We start from the raw sequence: 21,988 nt of genomic DNA on the forward strand, positions 1-21,988 counted from the left end.
CCTCTAGGTCATTGTCACCCTCCCGGGGCGCTGTGTGAGGGGACTGAGCTTGGTTGGGCTAGGTGGGAAGCCTCAGAGCGGCTGGAAATGTTCTCATCCAGCCCAGGGAGCCGCCAGGCTGCATGGGGAGGGCAACAGGAGGGACCTGGGGGGAAAAAAGGTTGGCCCCAGCGTATTTTTTTTTTATTTTAGGTGGAAATATGAATCACGGTCACTCATTTTTACACCATGTGGTGTTACGGTTTAGTTTGTTTTGGCTGCTAGGTGGCTGATTGCTACTTTTGACATTTAACAGAGTAACAAAAAGCAGGCGAGATTTGGTCAGAGTCGTGTTTCCATTTAAGAGGATCACAAAATCCATCATTGCTGAGTGCATCGGCCCCTCCACCCGCTTCCAGCAGCCGTGTGAGGTCTGCGGTGGAGCGGAGAGAACACGCATCACGCTCAGCTGCGTGATGGCCTCAGGTGCTTTTGCTCCTAGTTGTTGGGTCCCCATTAGAGCTGCCCATGCTTCATCCAGGTGACATCACATCTCTGCTGTCAGCCAGAGACTAGTCAGCCACCCCTGACCTACAGATGCAGCCATCTTCATCTTGAGAGGCAAAACTATGCCTCACTGTGGGGTGCTCCATCTTCATCTGGAAGGCTAAGAAGGAGCATTACCTGTGTGATGTCCCTGCGATAGGCAGGGGTGGGTATAGAAGCTCCTGGCTGTGTCTGACCAGCAGGCTCCGTTGCAGCAGCAGTGATCACCCATAATAGTTACCTTCCAGTGCATGAAGTTGTCTTTTGGCAGTAGCTCCCTTTTGAAATATTCCCCTTCAGATGACAAAACCCAGCCTGTAGTTTCAGTCACCAAACCCCTCTGCATGAGCATAGCGAGGAATCCCTCCCTTACACTTCCCAGGGATTTCACATGCATATGTTAGCAAGTGTCGGGCTTTAGGATCTTCCAATTAGCTTAAAAGCCAAAAGGCAAAACTTGCGTGAGGGAGAACGGGGTTTAGAATTACATGGGCTGGATTACAGGAGGTGCTTATTTTTGTTCTCCTCAAGTGGCTGATCACCATAATTAATCTAGCCCAGTGACTGATCCTAAAGGGGATGTGGTGGTGGTGGTGGTGGCTGCCGGAGGTGCAATGCATGGGTGAGGATGTGTTTTGCTGGCTGTGGGAGGGACTGCATCTGTCTCTGAAGACAAAGACCACGTCAGAGCCGAGAGGGCTGAGGTCAGCCGGGTCCAAACCCCTCTCTGGAGAGGTCGGATCTAGGGGTAGGACTGGCACAGTAAGGATGCCCTCCTGCCAGCCCATCCCTGCAGAGCTTCCCGCAGGACTGCCAGGGATGAGGAGTGTGGAGCTGCCCCCATGCTACTGCCCTGTGGGACCCCCACCTGCAGCCCCCACTTTCCTATTCTCCCCTCATAAGGAGAGCAGGAGTAATGTCAGTGCTGGCAGCGTAATGTTGTGCAGCAGCATCAAAAAAGAGCTCACCCCAGTGAATTTTAATATGTCTGATAGAAATGACATAGAAAGCCTTGGCCAGCGTGGCCTGGGTGTTGCGCACAGTTAAACCTCCAGCTGAAGGCAGTGGTGGAGTTGGGTGCTGTGCTGTGGGAGCAGCAGTAGAGCAGCCCAAGCGGGCGTAACACGAGACTTGATTTATCCTTTTCAACATTGTAGGATTTAATAAGGTGTTATGATGGAAATTTAATTGTGCCTTTTAAGAATTTTCCCCTTTTCTTTTGAAAGAAAGGTAATGCCTGTCTTCTGTACTAACACAACCCAAGTGCCCTCCACCTACCTTCCACTCCTCCCCACCTGGTTTAACAGTGTGTGTACCAAGCTACCATATATAATCTTCTGTTTCATAAATATGCATTGAATAACCTAATAGTTTAACAGCTGTTGAAAAGCATTTAGCAAATGAGTTAGCTGGAAAGTACTTTCTAATCAGATAATGGCACTGTCCGAGATTACAGGCTGAGATGCACGCGCAAGGCTTCCATCTACCTAGAGGCTATTCTTGTATAAAACTGTGCATATGCATCTGATCCCATAAAAATACATACACATGAACCCAAAGCGGGCAGGCAGGCATGTGTTAGAGGTAGCCCTCCCGATGAGCAGTACTGGTAGCAGTGTGCTAGGAAGAGAGGGTGAGTGAGTTCAGATACTTGCGTAGATAAAACCTGGAATCGCACATGTGTGCTGCCCACAGCTTCTTGATAGGATGAGGCTCCCTTTGTTTCTGAGTCACCGTGCTCTGGTTTTATTAACTGAAAAGCAAAGGCTTGATAGGAGCTTGACCTTTAAAAAATGTTTTGTTTGAACTGGTGCCTAGGGAAAAATACCCAGTTCACGGAAAGCATGTGCAGAGGTCCCTGTAGTGACTGTCTTGGGACATCCCTGGGGTTGAGTGCACGTCCCTTGTCACTGAGGTTGTCGCTGCTGCGGATACGTTGGCAGGGCGTTTCAGAAAGTTTTGCTCGGCCACTGCTGCTCTAGTGTTACAAAAAAAGAGGGATTATAGTTTTTGAGAGCAGCCAGCCCATTGCCTCTCCCCAACACCAGGCTGCTCCAGAGTCAGAACGAGGGATGAGGTCCTTGCTCTGCTCAAGCCTACTGGATCCAGCTGGTGCTGCCGCAGCAGCCAGGATTTTGTCTTTGCATGAATCCAGAGTGGCTAAGCTGTACATGGAGATGTGTCCACATCCCTAACCGTGTCTCCGGTTGGCCAGCAGCAGAGCAGTGGCAGCAGTCAGGATAACCTGCGCAGCATCTTCTGAAGGAACATCTCGCTGGTGGTGGGAGGGGGTGTGCTGCCTGGCTCAAGACTGACTGACTGGGGAGGATTTTGAAGGTACAAACAGCATTTCAGAGCTCAGCTCAGCTCACCCTCTTTGGAAGTCTCATCCCAAATTCTTACCAATTACAAGATGTTTAGTCCAGAAGTTGAAGAAATGTGTGTGCACATGATGAAAAAAGTAGTGTTTTGATTTTCATATTCTAACCAAAATCTGTGTGCTGGTGCCAGGGAACTACATCATAGTCTGCACCATGAAAGGTGGCTATTTTGTTTGATAGGTTCAATCAAACTTAAGGGTAAAATAAATATGTTTTAGTGCCATAAATGTATGCATTGATAATACTACGTGGAAATGGGAATTTGTTAGTTTAATGTTAATCAGGACAAACATCTGTTTAATTTATATGATTATATTTTCTCAGTTCACATATTTTAATAGCACCCCCCCAAAAAAAAATTTAAAAACCCATCTGGATTGCTAAAGTGTAAAAGCAAACAGACTTGTTAGAATTGTCAAAAAATACATATAATTTATATTTAAGCACTTTCTGACTCCCTTTACTGAATGTGCATGATTTATTATTTTTCTTCAAGGTTTGATATATTAACTTTTTACCTGCTAGAAAGGCCTTTCATTTAAACGTGGGCTTGCAGAACTGGCTGAAATATTTCTCCCAGATTCAGAACCACACAGAAGGACCATTGTCTTCTGCTCAGTGCCTTGGTATGATGTCATAACCCTGGTGTCTCTGAGTAAGAAGCTTTGATTTATAGCCAGGGCTGCTGCCAGTGCATGGTTCTCAGAACTTCGTATTAAATTAGGTGACATAATGACATGAATCCAGAGTCTAAGAAGGCATCATCGAACCATTGAAAACCAATTTGCACAGATTAAGTTGCTTATCAGACTAATTTAGAACTGGGAGCTCTGTCATATTTTAATATGACAAAAATTGAGGATTACTTAAAATCATCTAATGCATTGTGGAGTAAGAAGCATTTAAAAACTCACCGTACGAACCAAGCTTGCATTCATTTTTTCCTTTTTATGGCAAGGGCCTGATCCTTCAGCAGAGTAGGGTCTCTTAACCAAGTAACATTACTTTTGAGTCTGAGTGTATGTAAAAACTGCATCATCTTTTCTGTTTACAATTCCACAAATTCTGGTGTCATAGCTGCAACTGATTATTGGCAAATCTCAGTCTATGGCAAATTCAGTCACAGTTTTTCATTCTAGCCAGCTGGGAGTCTGCAAGACTGGGTGTTATCTCAGCACCACAGAGACAGAATGCTTGTTGCCATTTGATATCGCCCTGCTGAATTTAAGAAATAGTCCGTTTTCTGCTAAAAGTACCTGCAGGTTCTGAACAGCTGTAGGTCTTTCCAGTTAATTGCCAGTCCAGGCCTGCCCTGTGACTAGGAGTGTCTCTTTCAGCTGGCAGGTTTTTACCAGGCTATTTAAGATTTGAAATATTTGAGCTAGAAGTTAGTCAAGCTAGTACTGTTCGCTGTTAAATATTAAGGCTGAGAAAATTAAGTGTACTCTCTGTATCGTGTCTCATCTCCCTGTGTGAAATATTCACTTGTGCGAGTGAGTGACGGTGGAAATGGATATGTGGGAAATGGATATGTACCATGCCTCCACAGGCATGTATTTGAGAATGAAACCTCTTTTTCTAGCTCAGGTCTGTAAAGATTTGCAGTTAATCAAGCATGAGTCAATAGGTCAGTGGTAACGCTAGCCCACAGCTGGCCGATGATCAGCCCTGGTTGCTCTGGAGGAGCCCACTCGGTTCCTGCCTGGGAGAAAATGGTGAAGGTGAGCATGTAAGGTTTGTATCCTTGGCTGCTCTAAGTCAGCTACGGCTGCTCCCCTGGCTGAGGGTCCCAGCCACCCAAAAGTCAGCGATACAGTGGGTAGGGTGTGTGAGGAACTGGTAGCCTTATTACATGCAACTTTATTTTAACTTGTTTGAGTAACACCGTAGACACTGTGATGGTGAGTACAGGTACAGGCTGTTCCTGCATTGGTTTTGGAAGGTGTGTCTTGAAATACCCACAGCTCCTGCCTTGGGCCCACCGCAGTCCAACTTTTGACACATTCAAAGTGTTTTCAGAATGACCAGGTCATTAGACTCACAGCTCCTTTGTGCTGAGTTTGGAAATGCAAACATTGGCAAAGATTGTTGGCCTTTGTTACGCCATTTGGTGGAATTACGTAGGCTGGGGAGACGCAGATACAGGACAGAGTGTCATAAATAAACTGTTAACTGGTGTAGTGTAGCAATTTGTGGTATATCTGTCCTCCACAAGTCAAGTAATAAAGTTATTCACCTAAATAACAAAAGTTGAGGTCTAGCCAGAAAGGGAAGCGTTAATGTCTTACCTTTCTGCTGACGTGCTCAGGTTTGCAGGTCTGATCCCAGATCATCTGGGTCATTAGTAATGGTTTCTCCAGGAGAAAAAAAAAGAAAAACAGAAAAAATTCCTATGGAGCTTCCTTCTCCAAACTGGTACCCTGGGAGGACATTTACACTTTAAAGGGGGGTGAGCAAGCAGCTGCCATCCCAGCTTTGTAAGATCTGTACATTCGCTCTGCAGGGTGTTAAATGGCTATACAAGTGGCAAAGCACTGAAAAGTCAGATACAAATCCCTTCACAGTTTCAGCATTAATATTTTCTGTCTTTCAGTGTGATTATCTATTCTAGTGATGAAATTAGCATACAAACAAAATATATAATGCTTAGCAAGGGGAGACTCTTTTACTGTGTTGAAAAAACACATTGAAAAAGGTAATGGAGACAATTCAGTTGAACAAGTTCAGACACCTCTAAGCCTACGTGCAGGTAATATCTGTCCATTTAAAGACAATTTGTTTCCCATTACATGAAATAACTGGTGTTCTGGAATATCAGTTCAGAGCAATACAAGGGTGCAATGGAAATAATTGTCAAGTAAAATGGAGGTCCCACTTAATCTCATATCCCTCCTTCTTGTTTCCCTCTCTGGCTAGCAACCTGCCATCAGCAAACAAGCTACTGTGACTTACCCTGACTGGCCCTGTAATTAACACCCGTCTCTATTTTCCCTCTGAACTCTGAATTTATGGGCAGCCGGGAGCGTCCTTGGTTGGTGCCACCATCTCCAAGAGAGTTTTTAGACTAACGGGTCTGGAATAGAGTCCCTTCTGCCCATCAGTCCTTTGCCCAGTGCAGAGTAGGACTTAACTGGGTATCCTCCGTTGGTTGCGGCAGGTGTGTTTCAGTGTAGCAACAAATGAAATCAGATTCCCAGTAATCAGGCCTCCAAGTAGACCCCATGGCATTGCTTTTATAAAGACAAAATTCAAAGTGAAGTGACAGAAAAATGCCTGGTAAACCAAGTAGCAAAGACGTGCCATAGAAGAGCTACAATGAAAAATCAGCTCGAGATCAGGAGCCTTGCCTTCTTTAAAGCCTCCAGCCTGCCTGCCACCAGGGCTATAACCCTTTCCTAGGTTATAACGAGTCAGACAGCTCCAGGGTTTATGGGAGTTGAATTGCCAGTGGTTGAGCTTGGAATTATTTAGCACAGGTGTTTCTATAACAGTGATATATTGGGAAAATTCAGTGTTCAACAACCATCATATTTCCAGCTGTGCTGTGGTTAGTGCTAGTACAGTGAAGCTAATATAAAACATGTGAGAATATTTGCTAGCTCAGGAACTTGTTAAAGGTATTTTCTTACAATATCTGAGCTGCCGTGTTTATCTAGGTGCGTTTCTTTGGTCTTGCATTTTCATAAAGGGTGTGATCCTGGTTTAATAAATCTGTCACTGAGCCTGGAATCCGCTTCTCTGCCACCAAGTGCATTGGTCGCCCTCCTAGCCAGTGTGCAGCACACGAGCAGGTGAAAATAAGATTATGAGGAATCCAATGACAGTCCATTATCCTTAGCACATTTGTCTTGAGCAACACCTGTGCATCTGTTACATATATAGACATGTTTTTACTAGGGGTGCTAGAAATCTTGAAACAAGTGTTGCAAGCATCTATATGTAAAAGAACATAAAAGGAGCAAAGTTAACAAGAGGCTGGGGAACTGTAAAACAAGGGTAGTGAAGTACATTCACCAGCAGCAAAATTTGAGTGTTAAAAGAGGTTTTATATGTACATATGCACACACGTGCATTTTTAGGGGTTCAAAAGACTCATATGCAAACATAGTAAATGGCTGGAGAATGTATAACAGTGTTTGTAAAACATGTGTAAATAAAAATATAGTCAGAGACATGCAACATGCATGTGCTTTTAGTTGAGTTGTGCAAAGATGTTTCATTAATAACTTTTGTGCCACAATGGGTTGTTTCTTCTAATATTCTGAAAGATTTTCTCTGGTATCACCGTCAATTTCCAACAGCACCTCCAAGTGACAGTTGTTCTCTGGATCTCTTTTTGGGAAAGAAGATAAATGCCACCATGCGTCCATACTCAATTGTTGTATGCATTAGAGTTGCATCTGGCTAGAAAAAATAAATCTACAGACTAGCTTGGCCCTATTATTTATCATTTTCCTGATAGAGAAAGCGTGTGTCTTTTACCTTGCACTGCATACTTTGTAGGATAAGCAGGAAAGGTACCCCTCTCTGATTTGAGAGAGAAAGCCAATGTGAAAAAGACACTTTGATTTGAGGAAGGATCTCTTCTCTGATTTGAGAAAGCAGCTCTTTATTTGTCATGACTGAGGTGATGCTCATAGATGGTCGTTCTGTCCATGTGCTGGTGGTATTTAGAGACAGGGCTTGACAGCTCAATTAGAGCCTCTTGGGACAATGGGTAGAGCAAGCAGAGGTCTAGAATAGGAGTCAGTTTTTCTTGGTAGCCAGACACTGAGTTAACATTTGTTAGGAGCTGGCATTGGCAGTTTGAATCCAGCTTAGAATCACTGAGGGTTGGATGCAATTTACTGAATATTTTACACCCATTCTCTGGTTAGTAAGATTAAACAATCATGTAAAAACTCAATAAATCAAATCCTACTCTTCAAAAATACTCTCATAATTGAAGACTTCTTGTACGTAGTAGTTTGTCGTGTATCTTTGCAATTTTACTTTCACTGAACTCTGAAAGCCCCATCTCTACCTTATTATGTTCCAGTTTACGGAATGCGCAGACATTTATCAAATGGGCCATCAGTAGCCGTAGAAATGCAGTAGTATATCCAAGTTAAAATTCTTGCTTTGATTACTACAAATCCATGGAGCCCTTGGGTCCAAAGCTTCCACTGAAGCACAGCTATTTGCAAATAGATTTTTATAGCACATTAGTGCTGGAGGAGAGTCCAAAAAAAATAGTCCTTTTCAATATTAGAACCAGCTGTGACTTTCTTATGCTGATGACTCATTCATTTTTTTTTATAGGGTGGGAGAACTAGGCAAAAGACACACAGAGTCTTATTCAAGAGGTTGTTTGTTTTGCAAAGGGTATCCTAGCCACAAGCCAACTTGATCATACCAATACGCAACTCATGTTTATGTAAAACTTTTTTCTTTTAACAGTTCCAATTATAAAAACAGAACCCACAGATGACTATGAGCCTGCTCAAACCTGTGGACCAATGAATCAAGGCTTAAGCCCTCTCTCTAAACCATACTACAGCCAGCAGATCATGATGCCCCCTGATCCCGGTTCGTGCCTCGTGGCTGGCTTTGCCTCCTGTCAGCAGAGGAACGCCGTGATGTCACCTTCTCCCAACACAAGCCCCAAGCTGCATGACCTTTCGTCCTCTCCTTACAAGTGCATCCCCAACCCGGGCCACAGTCACCTCGGACTTCAGCAGCCCGCTGGAGGTGTCCCCACCATACAGGAAGTGCCAAGGTCTATAGTTGTGCACCCAAGCTCCCCCGAGCAATCATCTCACATCATGCTGCAGCCGCAGGTGAGTCAACATCTGAGCAGTAGCTGTCCCCTTGGTTATCAACAAACACTCTATCCCAACAGTCCCTCTTCTCCAGTTCCATCTGTTACCCAAGAGCCAACCTATTTGCAGTCCTGCAGTCCAACTCACTCATCCATAATGGGTCAACAGCAGCAGCAGCTACCGAAGGTTCACAGAAATGAGTCTCCAACAACCCAACCACTGTCATTGCCAGAGTTGCATGAGGAAAGTAATCATAATTTGGCCCCTATTCCTGTAACGATCAAGCGAGAACCTGAGGAATTGGACCAGATGTACCTGGATGATGGTAAGTCTTCCGCAGCATAGGTTTGTGTTCAACCATGTTGCTATATCAGTGAGTTCCCTTAACCCCCTCCTTCTTTTGAACCCTGGTGGAAAAAAGTTCAATTAACAGCCTGGTGGAATGGTGCGGACTTTTGCTTGGATTGTCTCTGTACAGGAAAGGTCTCTTTAATTTCATTTGCGATAATGAAACCATGTTATCTAAGCATTAAATGCTGTTAGTTACTGTAGAGCTAGCTGCATGATCGATAGCTATATTGCAATAATCTTAACCGTATGGTCTTGGCTTATGCCCATGCCAGTGACCTGTGGAACTGCAGTGAACACATATTTAACATTGTCCCATCCATAATGCAGTGAAACGTCTGATGTGCAAATCTGTTCACTGGAACTAAATGATAAACTGCTCTACTTCAGTTGAGGAGGTTCAAATTAAAAATGCGGGCACATCTTTCAGCGTAACTTTTCAGTCTGGTGGCATCTGACATTAAGGCTACTTTTTCTTCCATTCTTATGGTGGGCTTGCTGCTGCCTTTTTTTTTTTTCCTTTTGTAAGGTTCTATATGTATATGTATTCTACACGCACCACTGAAAAGCTAAAATGCTGTGATGAACTTGTCAGACTCTAGTTTCCAAAGATTTATTAGTTCAACGTAATAAAAGGGATAATCTGGAATTTGATTATGTGACCTCCCTGAACTGTGATTTAGCACTTGCTGCTAAGTATCCCAGTAGTATTCTGGACCCTCACCTTAATGCAGTACGTGAGTTCCCTTCCAATAGCCACATAACTTTATATAACATATCATGCTATTTGAACAAGAAATGCCTTTGAAATGCTGCATTGAAACTAATTGGTGCCAAGGAACATCTGAATGTGATTGTCTTTTGGGGAGAATATAAAGACAATTCATTGCACTGTTTTTTTTAAAAAAAGGACATTTAGTCATTCTATTTTAAACAGCACGATAGTTGCTGAATTAGGATTAAAAATGAATGTTTTGGAGCTTGAGTAGCAGCCTTTTGCTTTTCAACTCTAGGAAAATGATTTTTCTTAACAGAAGTTATTATTGGTTACATGATAGACAGGTCTAAGGAATTTTTCCTAATTAGGAGTTCAGTTCACTAAAGTTTTGCACAACACATCTTTTGGGACAAGGTTTTCTTCATATAGCATGCATTTTTACCACATTGATGTAAGGAGCAAGATTTCAACAAACCAAGCAAGAAATGTACACAAACCAAAATAAAAAGGCATGCCCAAATTTTGTTTTTGAGAGAAATCAGAAGTTTTCTGTGGAAGGAAGAGAATACAGAATAAAATCTAAACCTAGTCTATAGCTGTCTTCATAGAAAAATACAAGAAATGGGCAGTCTTTCTGCCTTATCTCTCCAAAATCCATCAACCGCTTCTCTGACAGCACTGTGAAGTTGCCTTTGGCTGATCTTTGCTGGAGAGATGGGACTACAGCTCAGGGATGAAGGGTGAAACTCCTCAGCCGTGCTTGCTTCAGATTTTTCCTGGAGGAGCAGAGGAGCTTTGCTACCATGTGGTCCGAGAGAGATATTTTAATTTTTTCAGCAATGCTCATTCTCTCTGACAAAGCATAAGTGGTTTAGTCTTTACCCCCATCTCTATTCCATCCCTTCTTCTGGACACACATGCACACCAGTCCTCTGCCAGATAATCGGAAGTAATTGTAGAAGCCACCATGTACATCTGCACTGATACCTAAAGTTGACTTTGAAGATCTTTTCAGCTAGCCAAATGCAGATATGCTTCCCTTTGGCATCCAGCAGGCTCTGAAAATTGTTCTGTGGCTGACCACAAGAACTACAGACCAAGAAAGAATTCATAGACATAACAGTTATGGTAACAATATAACTTAGGTTGTTCCAAAATATTAAACAGCACCAGTTCCCTCTAAGGCTGGTAATCAGAAATGGTAACCAGAGGAAGTCCCTTTCCTATGTCTAAACTGATATTTAGGTTTGGCTCAGGGGTCACACTGATGGAGTGCAGCCCGTGAGAGCTTCCCTTTCCTATCTATGCCTTATCTCGCTGCCTGGAGAAAAGGACATGCACTCTTAAGGAGTAGACTACTACTGTCTTTTTTATTTGTCTCAATATTTGAGCAGCCGAGAGAGAAAGTACGTGGCAGAGGAGCTGAAGGCAGGAAGCAAGTCTTGTGGGACTTGTGCTGGCCAAGACCCTCTGTTCAAACCATGCAGAGCCCCGGCGTGCTTCAGGCACACAGGACAGGAGCACGAAGCTGTGAGTCAGGCTAGAAGCTTATTTAGGTCTCCTCTATATGCATTTCATGGAGGCAACCTTACCGCCACCACTGCAGACGTTGGTTTCACGTTACATTTAATCTGATGTAACTGCAGGCTCCCATGGAAAGGGTGGCCTCAATCCATCTTGCCCTTAGCCACATGTTCTTGCTGCTTCCTTTGAGTCATATCAATTGATTATGGAGTGGCAGAGCAGGCTAATGGAAAATTAACCTGCCAAAAATAGCGAAACCCACGTAGTTTTCCGCTGGGTCAGTTTATGGAACCACATCCCCTGGGTCCAATAGCTGGGTCCAGCCCACGAGAGGGTCAGGAAGCCTGTAGCTGTAGGTCAGGGAGGGCAGCAGGACTGCCTTGGGTGGCAGCAGCCCACCCATAGGCCAGAGTAAGTGTGACTTGAAGCCACATCTGATGTCATCTTATCCTCCCCAGCAACTATCTAATCAACTCGTCTCAGTAAAAAATCCCCTTCTGGTGCCAACCTATTAGTATGGAAGGATGGCATCTAGGCTGCCTCGCACGGTCTCAAAGGGCAGTTTGGCCACTGTGATGACTGCCTGGAAACCACCGATAATTGCTCCTGGTGTCTTTGCAGGTGATGTTCACCGAGATGTGCTCTGAAAAGGCAAAGCACTCCCCATATGCAATGCCTTTGTGCCTGGTGCCATTCCATTCAGACCTCTTGCTGAAACTGTGGAATAAGGAAGAATGGATTTTGCAGAGTGGCTCGTATTGAATAGGAGCAACTCATTTTTCATGTGCTTGGGGTTGTTTTTTTTTAATAGGAGCTTTTAATTCATCGCCATTGTTTCTTGTTAGTATGATATCCATCTTTAAGTGTTTTCCTTGAGGAATGGGTGGGATATCTCTGCTTTGTGACCATATTCTGGAAACTAGAATATGAAATCATACCTGTGAGTAAGGACTTCTTTTTTTTAAGTTACTTTTTTTTTTAGAATAGACTGATGCTCTACCTCTTTATAATTTGTTGTCTCACTGATTCAGTTCAGATCCTTCATACAGCATGATTTAAACATTTTTTTTCAGTATTTTTTCAATCTTTGCACCAGTGAACAATATGAAAGCCAGAGAGGTCAGATATACCTGACAGCTTTCCTTGTCTGCTACTCTAAGTATACCCACTCTTTCCCTCATCCCTAATGTAATTAAAAACTAATGAAATATTTTAATGACATTAAAAATCAAATTCTCAAAACATCACTCCATTAAAAAAGTGTACCTTCACAGTGTCTTGTAGCTATAAATACCTCCAGTTTTACCTGAAAGTACTCATGAGGTGTGAGGTATAGGCATCTAACATACTACGCGACTACCAGACAAATAAAATATCTAACTGATTATGCCAGGTTATATTTGGTAATATTTTGGTTGCTTGTTTACCACTTTGGGGAGGTTTGATTTATGTATATAATATATGTATAGCAATCTTGGACCAGGTATAAACAGAATTTTTTTGGTTTCAACTTATGGGATCAAAGCAATATTCATTCCTTTTGGTCTGGAGTATCTCCAAATATAGACCATCTATACTGCAGAGTATAGATGGAAAAACAGTCAGTGAGTTTATATAAATATATATCCTGTATATGTCATTTTTCTGCTTCGGTAATGGTGGGCAGCTGAAGTGATATAAAGGGAGCACCCGAAGAGACTTCCATTTTGGCAAATACGTTTTGGTCTTGGCAATCTTGTTTTAAATCAAAATCTACAGTAGCCACCTGGGCTACTCATTAAATGTGCTGTCCATTTCAGTATGTGAATATATGATTCAACATGCATAACGTATTTAAAACTCACTCTGTAAAGTGATACCTGATATATTATGGCTGTGCTCTTGATATTAAAAGGTATCTGGCTTGTATACCAGCATTCATTTCGAATAATTCTGAGTTCAACCTCCTAACAAAGATTATGGCTGACTCCCTTTGCTGCTTTCACAGCAAGGTTTGATTAAAAGCAGTTGGAATGTGACATTTATGCCTGGTTTTGGTCCTCTGCAGGAGCCCGTGGCCCTTTGCAGCAGGGGAGGGGGTGTCCCTTGTCCTCTCCGCCAGAAGCTCTTGCAGCTCTTGCTCCACTGGGACACCCTGGCAGACCATGTCAGGACTAACGCTGGCTCCGTGGGCCTGTGCCACCCCTGCCCCAGACAGTGAAGGTTACGTGACATTCCCCTTTCAGATCCAATGTGGGAGTACTGTAAGTTGCTAGGGTGGTGGAGCTGATGGCAAATGCTAAGGCAGGCTTGAGGGACCTCTTCAGTACGAGTCCATGCAGTAATTGCTTTCGAGAGAAAACATTTTATTTGGGGGTTGATGAGTCGGTACAGCCCTTTGAGGTATGAAGGGGAATTAGCAACAAAATGGCCAGTTAGGGGAAGCTAGAAGCTGATGAGAACTCTTCCTGGTCCCTTGAACCAGTCATTCTCTCAAGGGGATGTGAAAATTTACCTAATTTATATCTCACTTTTGAACATGCTTCTCTCTCCAACCTTCTAACTAGGACTTGGGTCAAAAGCTGTGCTAGATTGCTCTTGAACTAATCCTGCTTCTTTTCTGTTAACCAGGGCAACTCGGATAATTTTCCGAATTTTAACTGCTTTGCTTAGTGGTAGAAGAAACCCCAAGCCAGAGGCGGTGGAGTGTAAGTTCACACAGCTTTCAGGATGTTCAGGCAGCTGGGAACCAGCCAGGCTCACAACAGGAGATGCTAAAGGTGACTTGAAATCACCTTCCTTATCCCTATTTCCCTTTCCTGGATCTGATGTAGCCTGGGTGGAACACAGAACTGAGCTCCAAATCTTTTATTTCACCAGGAAGGAGAGAGTTCAATTAGGTATGCTAATGCCAAGAAACATTTTTCAGGTTGTAACTGGCACTCCCACAAGCTATTACATTTGTTACCTGCAGCAGAATGACACTCGGTTCTGAAATTATTTCCTGCCGTTAGAAACATCAAAGAAAGTAATTTTCATTACAGATGAAAAAGAAGCTATTTCGAAAAAGCAAGGGGGAAACACATTGGTACCAACAGGAAAAAAAGCATGACACATGTTCTCAGCAGATTTCAAGGTGTATTGTACATGTTGTGATCCCATTTGTTATATTAGCGCACAGAAATTTACAAAAGCAGTTTTTAATTGAAAGCAAAGCAGCATCCCAGAGGATTCTTTAATCAAGGCGTGCTTGAGTGCTGGAGCTGAAGAAGATCTCAGCTTCTTTGAGTTCTAATCTCTCTAATCCTGGGTTCTAATCTCAATTTTTGAGATGCAGTCCCAGCCACATTGAAACCGGTGGCACGCTCCCGTTGCCAGCGGTAGAGCCAGGGTCCCACCCTCTGTTGAAAAAACTGTTTTCCAGAACACACCAAGTCCTGTGTAGAAGCCAGAACTGGAATAACAATATCTGAAAGACAGATCTTGTCTGAAGTTTTGTATATTAATTTAGCCTCCTCATCTCCACACGGACGCTTTTGTAAAGGTCTCTATCCTGATCTTGACTTGATCAGATCTATAAATCTTCATGTAGTAAGATGAAAATACATAGGCCATAAACGAAGGTGTCTGATGTTTAGATACGTGGCTAACAGAAAGTATCAGAACCACATCATCATCTTTTTTAAAACAAGGAGGCTTTTGTTCTTGTGATTGTCTTTGCACAGCTGTGGGTTTTATAGCACCGTGCCAATGAATGCACTCATTGCGACTTTTATTTTACTCTGAAAAGGTAAATTGGGAGCATTAAGCCCCCAATAAGTATGTAAAAGTGGGAAAACCACAGGTAAAGTGTTACTGAAAGCTGCAGCCCTGCCAGCCATTTCATTTTAAACATGGCTCTTTTAAAAATAACTTTTGCAGTAAAAGCTGTAACTCCTGGATGTAATATGAGCTATTGCTAATGTCATTCCCATGAATTGCTTACAGTGTTGAACTGTTAGATGTCTGACAAGTCCATATATCTACTATACAGTATATATGAAAGTTTTTTGCCTCTATACCATATGTTCTTTTTTTTCACTCCTCTATATTCTTCAAATGCACGTGGTTTGGTGATATAGTTTATTTGAACAGGAACCATAGCAGACAGAATTACTCTTTTGCTGAAATGTATCCTTTTTCATACATCTCAGCTTCATGATTAAAGTGATTGGCTCTCGAGGCATTAAGTTTAGTCTGCTGCTGCCACAATTATGCCTTTGAAAACTCCTCAGTGCACTCGGTGATTTCCAGTAGTCCAGATGTCATTAGAACAACACGCAGGTAGTCTGCAAAGTCCAGTAACACTGTCTACACTTCGGTCTGGCTTGGGCGAGCTTTTCCCTCCCTCCCTCTTGGCCAAGCCTCGCAGCTCTGGGAGAAAACAAATAGCTTTCCTCATGGAAAGTTTTACTTAATCTGGCCTGGTGCCTGAGCCTAGACCCTCCTCGTCTCTAATGATGATTGAAAGTGTACATGCTACTGTGATAAAACATGCTGAGTCGTTAACATTTGGGGCTTGGGTTGTGCGCGATGAGTAAGGGAGGACTGAAGTAATGCGTTCGAGTCAGACCTTCGGTGGAGTTGCACGTCTGGGTTTGAGGGGTATCCTGTTACACGAAACCACACACCCGCGGGATTGGGTTTTGCTGCTTCTAGCAGGTTTGCTGAATTGGGTATCCCTGGAGGCTCACCAGGAGAAAGCCCACAGAAGAGCCGCCGACCAGACTAGGTGTCACTCCTGGTTTTCTCCAGTCCCAGGTGTGCGATTGCCCACAAAGCAGACCAGCCTACCTCTTAGCTGCAGTATGCTGTGAAATCTAGCAGCAAACTTTGCTTTCTTTTAACATCAGCATTTAGATTTCCAGGGAGGTCCTTAACTCTCAGGCTTTCAAGGAAGTGTCTTGTCCCTTCAGAGAAGTCCTGAGTGCCTGCAACCTCATTCAGTGATGGCAGACACTGGTGGAAGGACCAGGAGGCCGGCCAAGCGATGGGAAAGCCGCGGAAATCAGCAGGCAGTGCTTTGCAATGTTTTGATACTCCAGAGTATTTTTAGTGTTGAAAACCCAGCATTTGCTTCATGTGCATCTGCACGCGCACCTTCGCCTTAAACATTTTGAGTCATTAAGTGTTCAGCTGAAGCCGCGTTGCACCCCCTCTTCTCAGCTAAGAGCCAGCTTCACGGTGTAGCCCTGCTGTGCAATTAGCTGGGGAAGAAGTTGCTTCTCACACCCATGCCTGATTCATTCTCCTATTTCCATAGTAATGGCTGTTGGCACCGCTGTTTCAAATGGTAAAGGTTTTGTGTGTTATTTTCTGTAAGTTTTCCTTGGCGATCGGGGGGAGAAGAAGTTGCTGTATCTTAGCCTTGGTAACATTTACATCTGCGTTTAAGCCTGGAGGAGTGCCAAGGAAAATATGTGGCTCGCAGAAGCACAAGCTTCATGAGAAAGCTTTGTTCCGATGCAATTCGTTTTAGGAATATGTTGTTTGTTTGAAACGTTTTTGCTGAGATGTGCGGTGTTAACTGGTCAGGTGTGGCCTCGTGGCTTGTGTACGGCCTCCGTGCTCTCGTGCCCTCAAGCCATGCTGGAAAAACACTTGTGGGGAAGTTGTTGTAGAGAAACCCCTCTTCTCCAAGGAGGAGAGCATCACACAGACCCGTGCTGCATCTCGGCAGAGCTGGGCTGAAACAAGCTGCCAGCTCAGCCCAGCAAACACATACGTGTCAGGGGAAGCGCTCTCATGAGTAAACTCCCTGACTTCACGTACGGCGCTCTTGGCTAAGGGCTAGCAAGCTCTAGTGTTGCTAGATCACAGAGCAACGAAGGGCCTGCCTCTGCTCCCACTTAAGTCAATAACACCATTCCCTTTGGGTTCGTTGGGAACGGGACCAAGCGTATGGCTGGTAGTTAAAACGCATAATAGCTGCATTCATTGAAGTCTGGTCGCTGATAGACAGGCAGAGAGGGAGTCCTTTCTAGCAGATTTCTGTGTGGCGCAGTTGATTGTTTCATCTGCGTCTGCCGGACAACTGGGGGGCTCGGTCATGGGCCTGATAGCGGCTTGACCATCGCTGTCGAGAGCAGGCTGCTTGATAACCTGGCTCCTGCTCTTTCCTCCTTTCCGAGGAGCTAATACTGATTGCAACCAAAGGGGGCACAGGCTTTCCACACCAGGCTTATCTCCAGTCTAGGAGGAAGCTTATGAAAAAAAGCAGACCCTCAAAACGCTCCCCTCCTCCTCTGTCACTGAGGAAGCCTGCAAAGTCTGGACATTGAAAATACTTGGCAACAATCGGTGAGTAAGAAATGCAGTAGGAAAACCCTGGTCCTGTTCCTTGTTGGCCAGCCTGGCTGGGTTTGTCTGCAAACCAGGGAGCTGGACCAGCTCTCTGCCTGCTCTACCGCCTTCGCTGTGTCGGTAAATATTCTACATTTTGCACACCTTGAAGGCTACTGCAAGACAAGTATCAGAAAGTGGCGTGAGATGGTGCTGCAAGTGTGTCAAAATCCCCAAAGTGTATTCTCCCTGAGCGTATGAGTTGCAATACAAGCGCTTGAACAGTCTTGAAAAGCAGTGCTACAGGCTATCAAAGTCCACAATTAGTGGATTAAATTCTTTGGCCCTGACATAGCTATAGCTCATGTTATCCAAGCATCATGTATGCACAAGAACATTCCTCACTTGCCTTGCCTTTGCACAACTAAAACATGGGTTTTCTACTTAGTTTTGGCCCTTCTGCAGCCATAAAAGAGTGCAGAAGACAAGATTTGACTCTTTGTGTCTGTGCTGTCTAGATTGCTTTTGGTGTTAGATTTCTGTGGAAGCTAGGGCTGAAGATTTGTTTCATTTCATAACCATCACCATAAGGTGATAACCTTCCTTCAAGGCCAGGCTGGATGGGGCTTTGAGCAACCTGCTGTAGTGGAAGGTGTCCCTGCCCATGGCAGGGGTGTTGGAACTAGATGGTCTTCAAGGTCCCTTCCAAATCTAACCATTCTATGATTCTATAACTCTGTGTTCCACAATGCTCCAGGCATCTTCTCCTTATAAAAGTATGTCTCTGGGTCAGTAATACTGGGAGGTTCAAATGTGCTTCTCAATCTAAAGTGACTGTGCATGAAATTGTCGTATAGAAAGAGGTCCTGATGTTTTTCAATTATGCACACTCTTGTTTGTTTTCTTTCTTCTGAGAAATTTCCCTGACTCATTAACTGCTAACCGTTGTTCGAGATGATACAGAGCTGTCCCTTGGGCCCAGCAGTCAAAGGCTAGAACTTCCTGAAGTTGCTAGAATTGATGCAACACAAATTCAGGTTTTGCAGAAAGATATAATTATCAATCCAAGCTCTGGATTCATAATTAGATGTGCCTCACTCAGGCATTACACAAAGTCTTTTTGAAAGGCGACCCTGGAGGAGCCTCCAGTGATGGAGATGGCTGCTCTACTCAGTCCCTGATTTCCTAGGTCACTTTGAAAGAGTTCTTGGGGGTTTTTGCTTTTCTTCCACAGAGAGAGCATGTTAGGATGAGGAAAGACCTCATTGCAAAACAAAAAGAAGCAAAATTGATTCCAGGGCAGAAAGTGCCATCAGCCACAGGGAGACTGCTTTTTTGCATCAGTGGACATGCATGGCAGTAATGGCTGCTTCAGAGAATTTTCCAGGAATCCTCCCTTTCCAGAAATCCAGGCTGGACCTTTACAGGCCAGACAAGCACTCTGTAGTCTGTTCAAACCATAGACTCACAATTGGACGTGCTCTGTCAGATCACCACTGGGTAGGAACATGCAAACCTCCACTGTTGCCAGAAAAAATGCTGGTTTCTGCCCTATTCAGCATATTTTGCAGTATAGTATAGTATAGTATAGTATAGTATAGTATAGTATAGTATAGTAGATAAAGGTGACCATCTCCTTTGCAGAGGGTTTAGACTTAATGTTTTTGCAATCCAGTATTCCAGATATTTCACACTATTTCAATGGTAAACTAAAGTCCTAAAGAGGAACCAGCAGTGCCGAAGTGAAGGAGAGATTTGCTGGAAGGACATGCTAACGTGAAAGCATCTTCTTGCACTATTTTAGTTCACTAGTTTGCAAGTCCGGAGATAGCTGCAACCCTCAGCTGAGGTGGTGCATGCTCACTGGCAGAGGCACGTCCGCGTGACAGGACTCCAGAACCCCCAGTCGAAGGAGGGGCTCTGCATGGGGCTGCTCCCTGGGAAGGATTCAGCACAGTTGGGCGATCGGCGTCCTTTGTGAGAAGTGCAAGCAAGTGCGTATAAAAATTCCTTACTGTGAGGGTGGTGAGGCAGTGGAACAGGTTGCCCAGAGAAGCTGTGGATGCCCCATCCCTGGAGGTGTTCAAGGCCAGGCTGGATGGGGCTTTGAGCAACCTGGTCTAGTGGGAGTTGTCCTTGCCCAGGGCAGGGGGGTTGGAACTCGATGATCTTTAAGGTCCCTTCCAACCCCAACCATTGTATGATTCTATATACATTTGTTCTATTTGGGGAGCATCCTAAAGAAATAGAAGCTTTCTTATGATGCTGTAGCACTGTTAGCAAGCATTTTAAAGTTTCAGACTTAGAATATGGCTCTGAAACTACCTGGTGGTATAATTAGAGTGAAAGAAGGCTTGAGAAAAAGAGAAATGAGAGGAAGGTTAAATATAACATGCCCATAAAAAAAAAAAAAAAAAAAGATGAGCAAAGATTAATTTTGGAAGAAGAGGGCAAAGGGTGAGTGTGGGTGTGAGAGAGGAGTTTCTCTAAAACTGAAATGGTACGAATGAGTAGTAAAAACCCAGGATTTGACTGCCATGGAAAAGTGTATCTAAAGAATACCTCGCTTCACCCCAAAATGATTTAAGTATAGAGAGAAATGAGAGGACATGATAAAATAAGCAATGTGCTCATTACACTTATATATATCTGAGGAGAGCGTGTATCTGAGCAGTGAGCTGGAGTCAGAGGAGCCCGTCTGTTTGTCTGTGTTGATCTGCAGTGAGATGGCTGCGCCGTGTGGAGGTAGGAGGTTTCGGTGGCTCGGCTCCACTGGCGCAGGACCCTCAAATAACCCTGGGATTTATTTCCATGCTCTATTGCCAAGTTTTCTAAGGAGGGAGGAAAGGGTTTCAGCGCTACCACTGGGTGGAGAGAGCTCCTGTAGGGAGCCCAAAAAACCCTCAGAAATGTGGTAGAAAAGAAGGGGGTGGGAAGCGCTCTTTTGAGTAAATACAGTCACATCACCTGAACTTAGTGAGAAATTTTCATACCACTTTTAAGCCCTCTCTTGCAGTGTAACAGGACATTCAATAAAAATGAGAAAAATCAGAAAAATATTGTCATTTGGCTCTTCACCGATTAGAAATTACCCAGAAAAAATACTGCTAGAGTGGATAAGGATTTGTAAAAGGTCATTTTCAAGTTTATATGATTGAAGAATAAAACAGGAAATCCCCTTACTTTGCAACTTTCAAAAGATGGCATTCGAATTACATTTAGGATATTATCCAAATGCCATGAAAAATTTTTCCATCAACTTCGATGGATGTTCTAAAACAGGATGTGTTAAATTGAGGGAAATAATAACAGAGTTGCAAGTAAATTAACAGAAGATTCACAACACATTATGAATCACTGTATTAAAGAATCAATTAGAGTCAGCTTTAAATAAAGGCAGAGCAGTAGCAAAAAAAATTTGAACTAGAAGAAATTAGAACATCTGCTGAAGTTTCCAAAGCTATATTTAATATTAACTTGGGAAAAGCACCTGGACTGAGTGGTGTCTCATCAAAAATTTGTAAGTGTTTCCAGACCAAAATCACTCGGATACTTTTAAAAAAAAAATCATCTGCTCGACTGAAAAAGAAAACTCCTCTCTAAACCCTTCCCTTCTGTAGAATTTTATGGGGGATATCACCATCTTAAACCAGAGAAGGAATAAAATGCAAATGTTTCTGTAAGATCCAGTTTTTTTGTTGATTGGTAAGATCTAGTAACAGAGTCTCTGCCCTGCTGACTGTACCTTCTGCCCCAATGAACTGTTTTGCTGGAAGAGGGCCTGCCCTTGTATAACAGTACAGTTGGCTAACAGTGGGGTAGACTTTATTATTATAAAGAATATTTCGGGTTCAAGCACTCAGCACAGAGGAGAGAGTATGAAGGGCGAGCAGACTTTTGGTAGAGATGCCAGATTTCCTTCCAAGAACTCTACAAATGGATGGACCATTTCTTTGGTTGAATTTTCAGAAAAAAAAAAAATCTGCTTTTGAAATTTGCAGCAAACCTGTTGTCTTTTTTTTTTTTTTTTTTTAATTTTAATTTGGAAGGTGGTAGGAGACAGGACTGTTTATGTCTGATCGTGTGAGTCGTGACCCTAAAAATGTTTGGTCAGCCAGCCAGAGATCAGCCAGCCATATACCTTATGTTTCAGTGGCTCTATTTATGGTTTCTCTGATGATGAAATCTAGATTTCTGCAACGACCAACGTAATTTCTCTGCTGCCAGTTAAAACCTTGTTTCAGGGAGGAGCTGGCAGATGCTGGTGACACCAAATGAGGCTGTATCATGCTTTCTGTTGTGCATGGTCCCCTGAGCAATGTGGGCCACCGCCTCCCTGTGCCTGAAAAATGTCGGCATTCAGATAGTTGTCTGAAGACAAATTTGAATTT

General features: G+C 43.5%; 1 protein-coding gene across 1 annotated transcript in view; it reads left to right on the forward strand.

Annotated features, from left to right (window-relative positions):
* Positions 1 to 21,988, forward strand: part of NFATC1 (nuclear factor of activated T cells 1) — a 112,984-nt gene that overhangs the window by 72,203 nt on the left and 18,793 nt on the right. The window contains exon 9 of the mRNA XM_074146910.1: positions 8,346 to 8,725. Within this exon, the coding sequence (XP_074003011.1) occupies positions 8,346 to 8,725 (380 nt within the window). The remainder of the gene's footprint in view (positions 1 to 8,345; positions 8,726 to 21,988) is intronic.

This window comes from Numenius arquata, chromosome 4 (assembly GCF_964106895.1).
Source record: "Numenius arquata chromosome 4, bNumArq3.hap1.1, whole genome shotgun sequence".
Lineage (NCBI taxonomy): Eukaryota > Metazoa > Chordata > Aves > Charadriiformes > Scolopacidae > Numenius > Numenius arquata.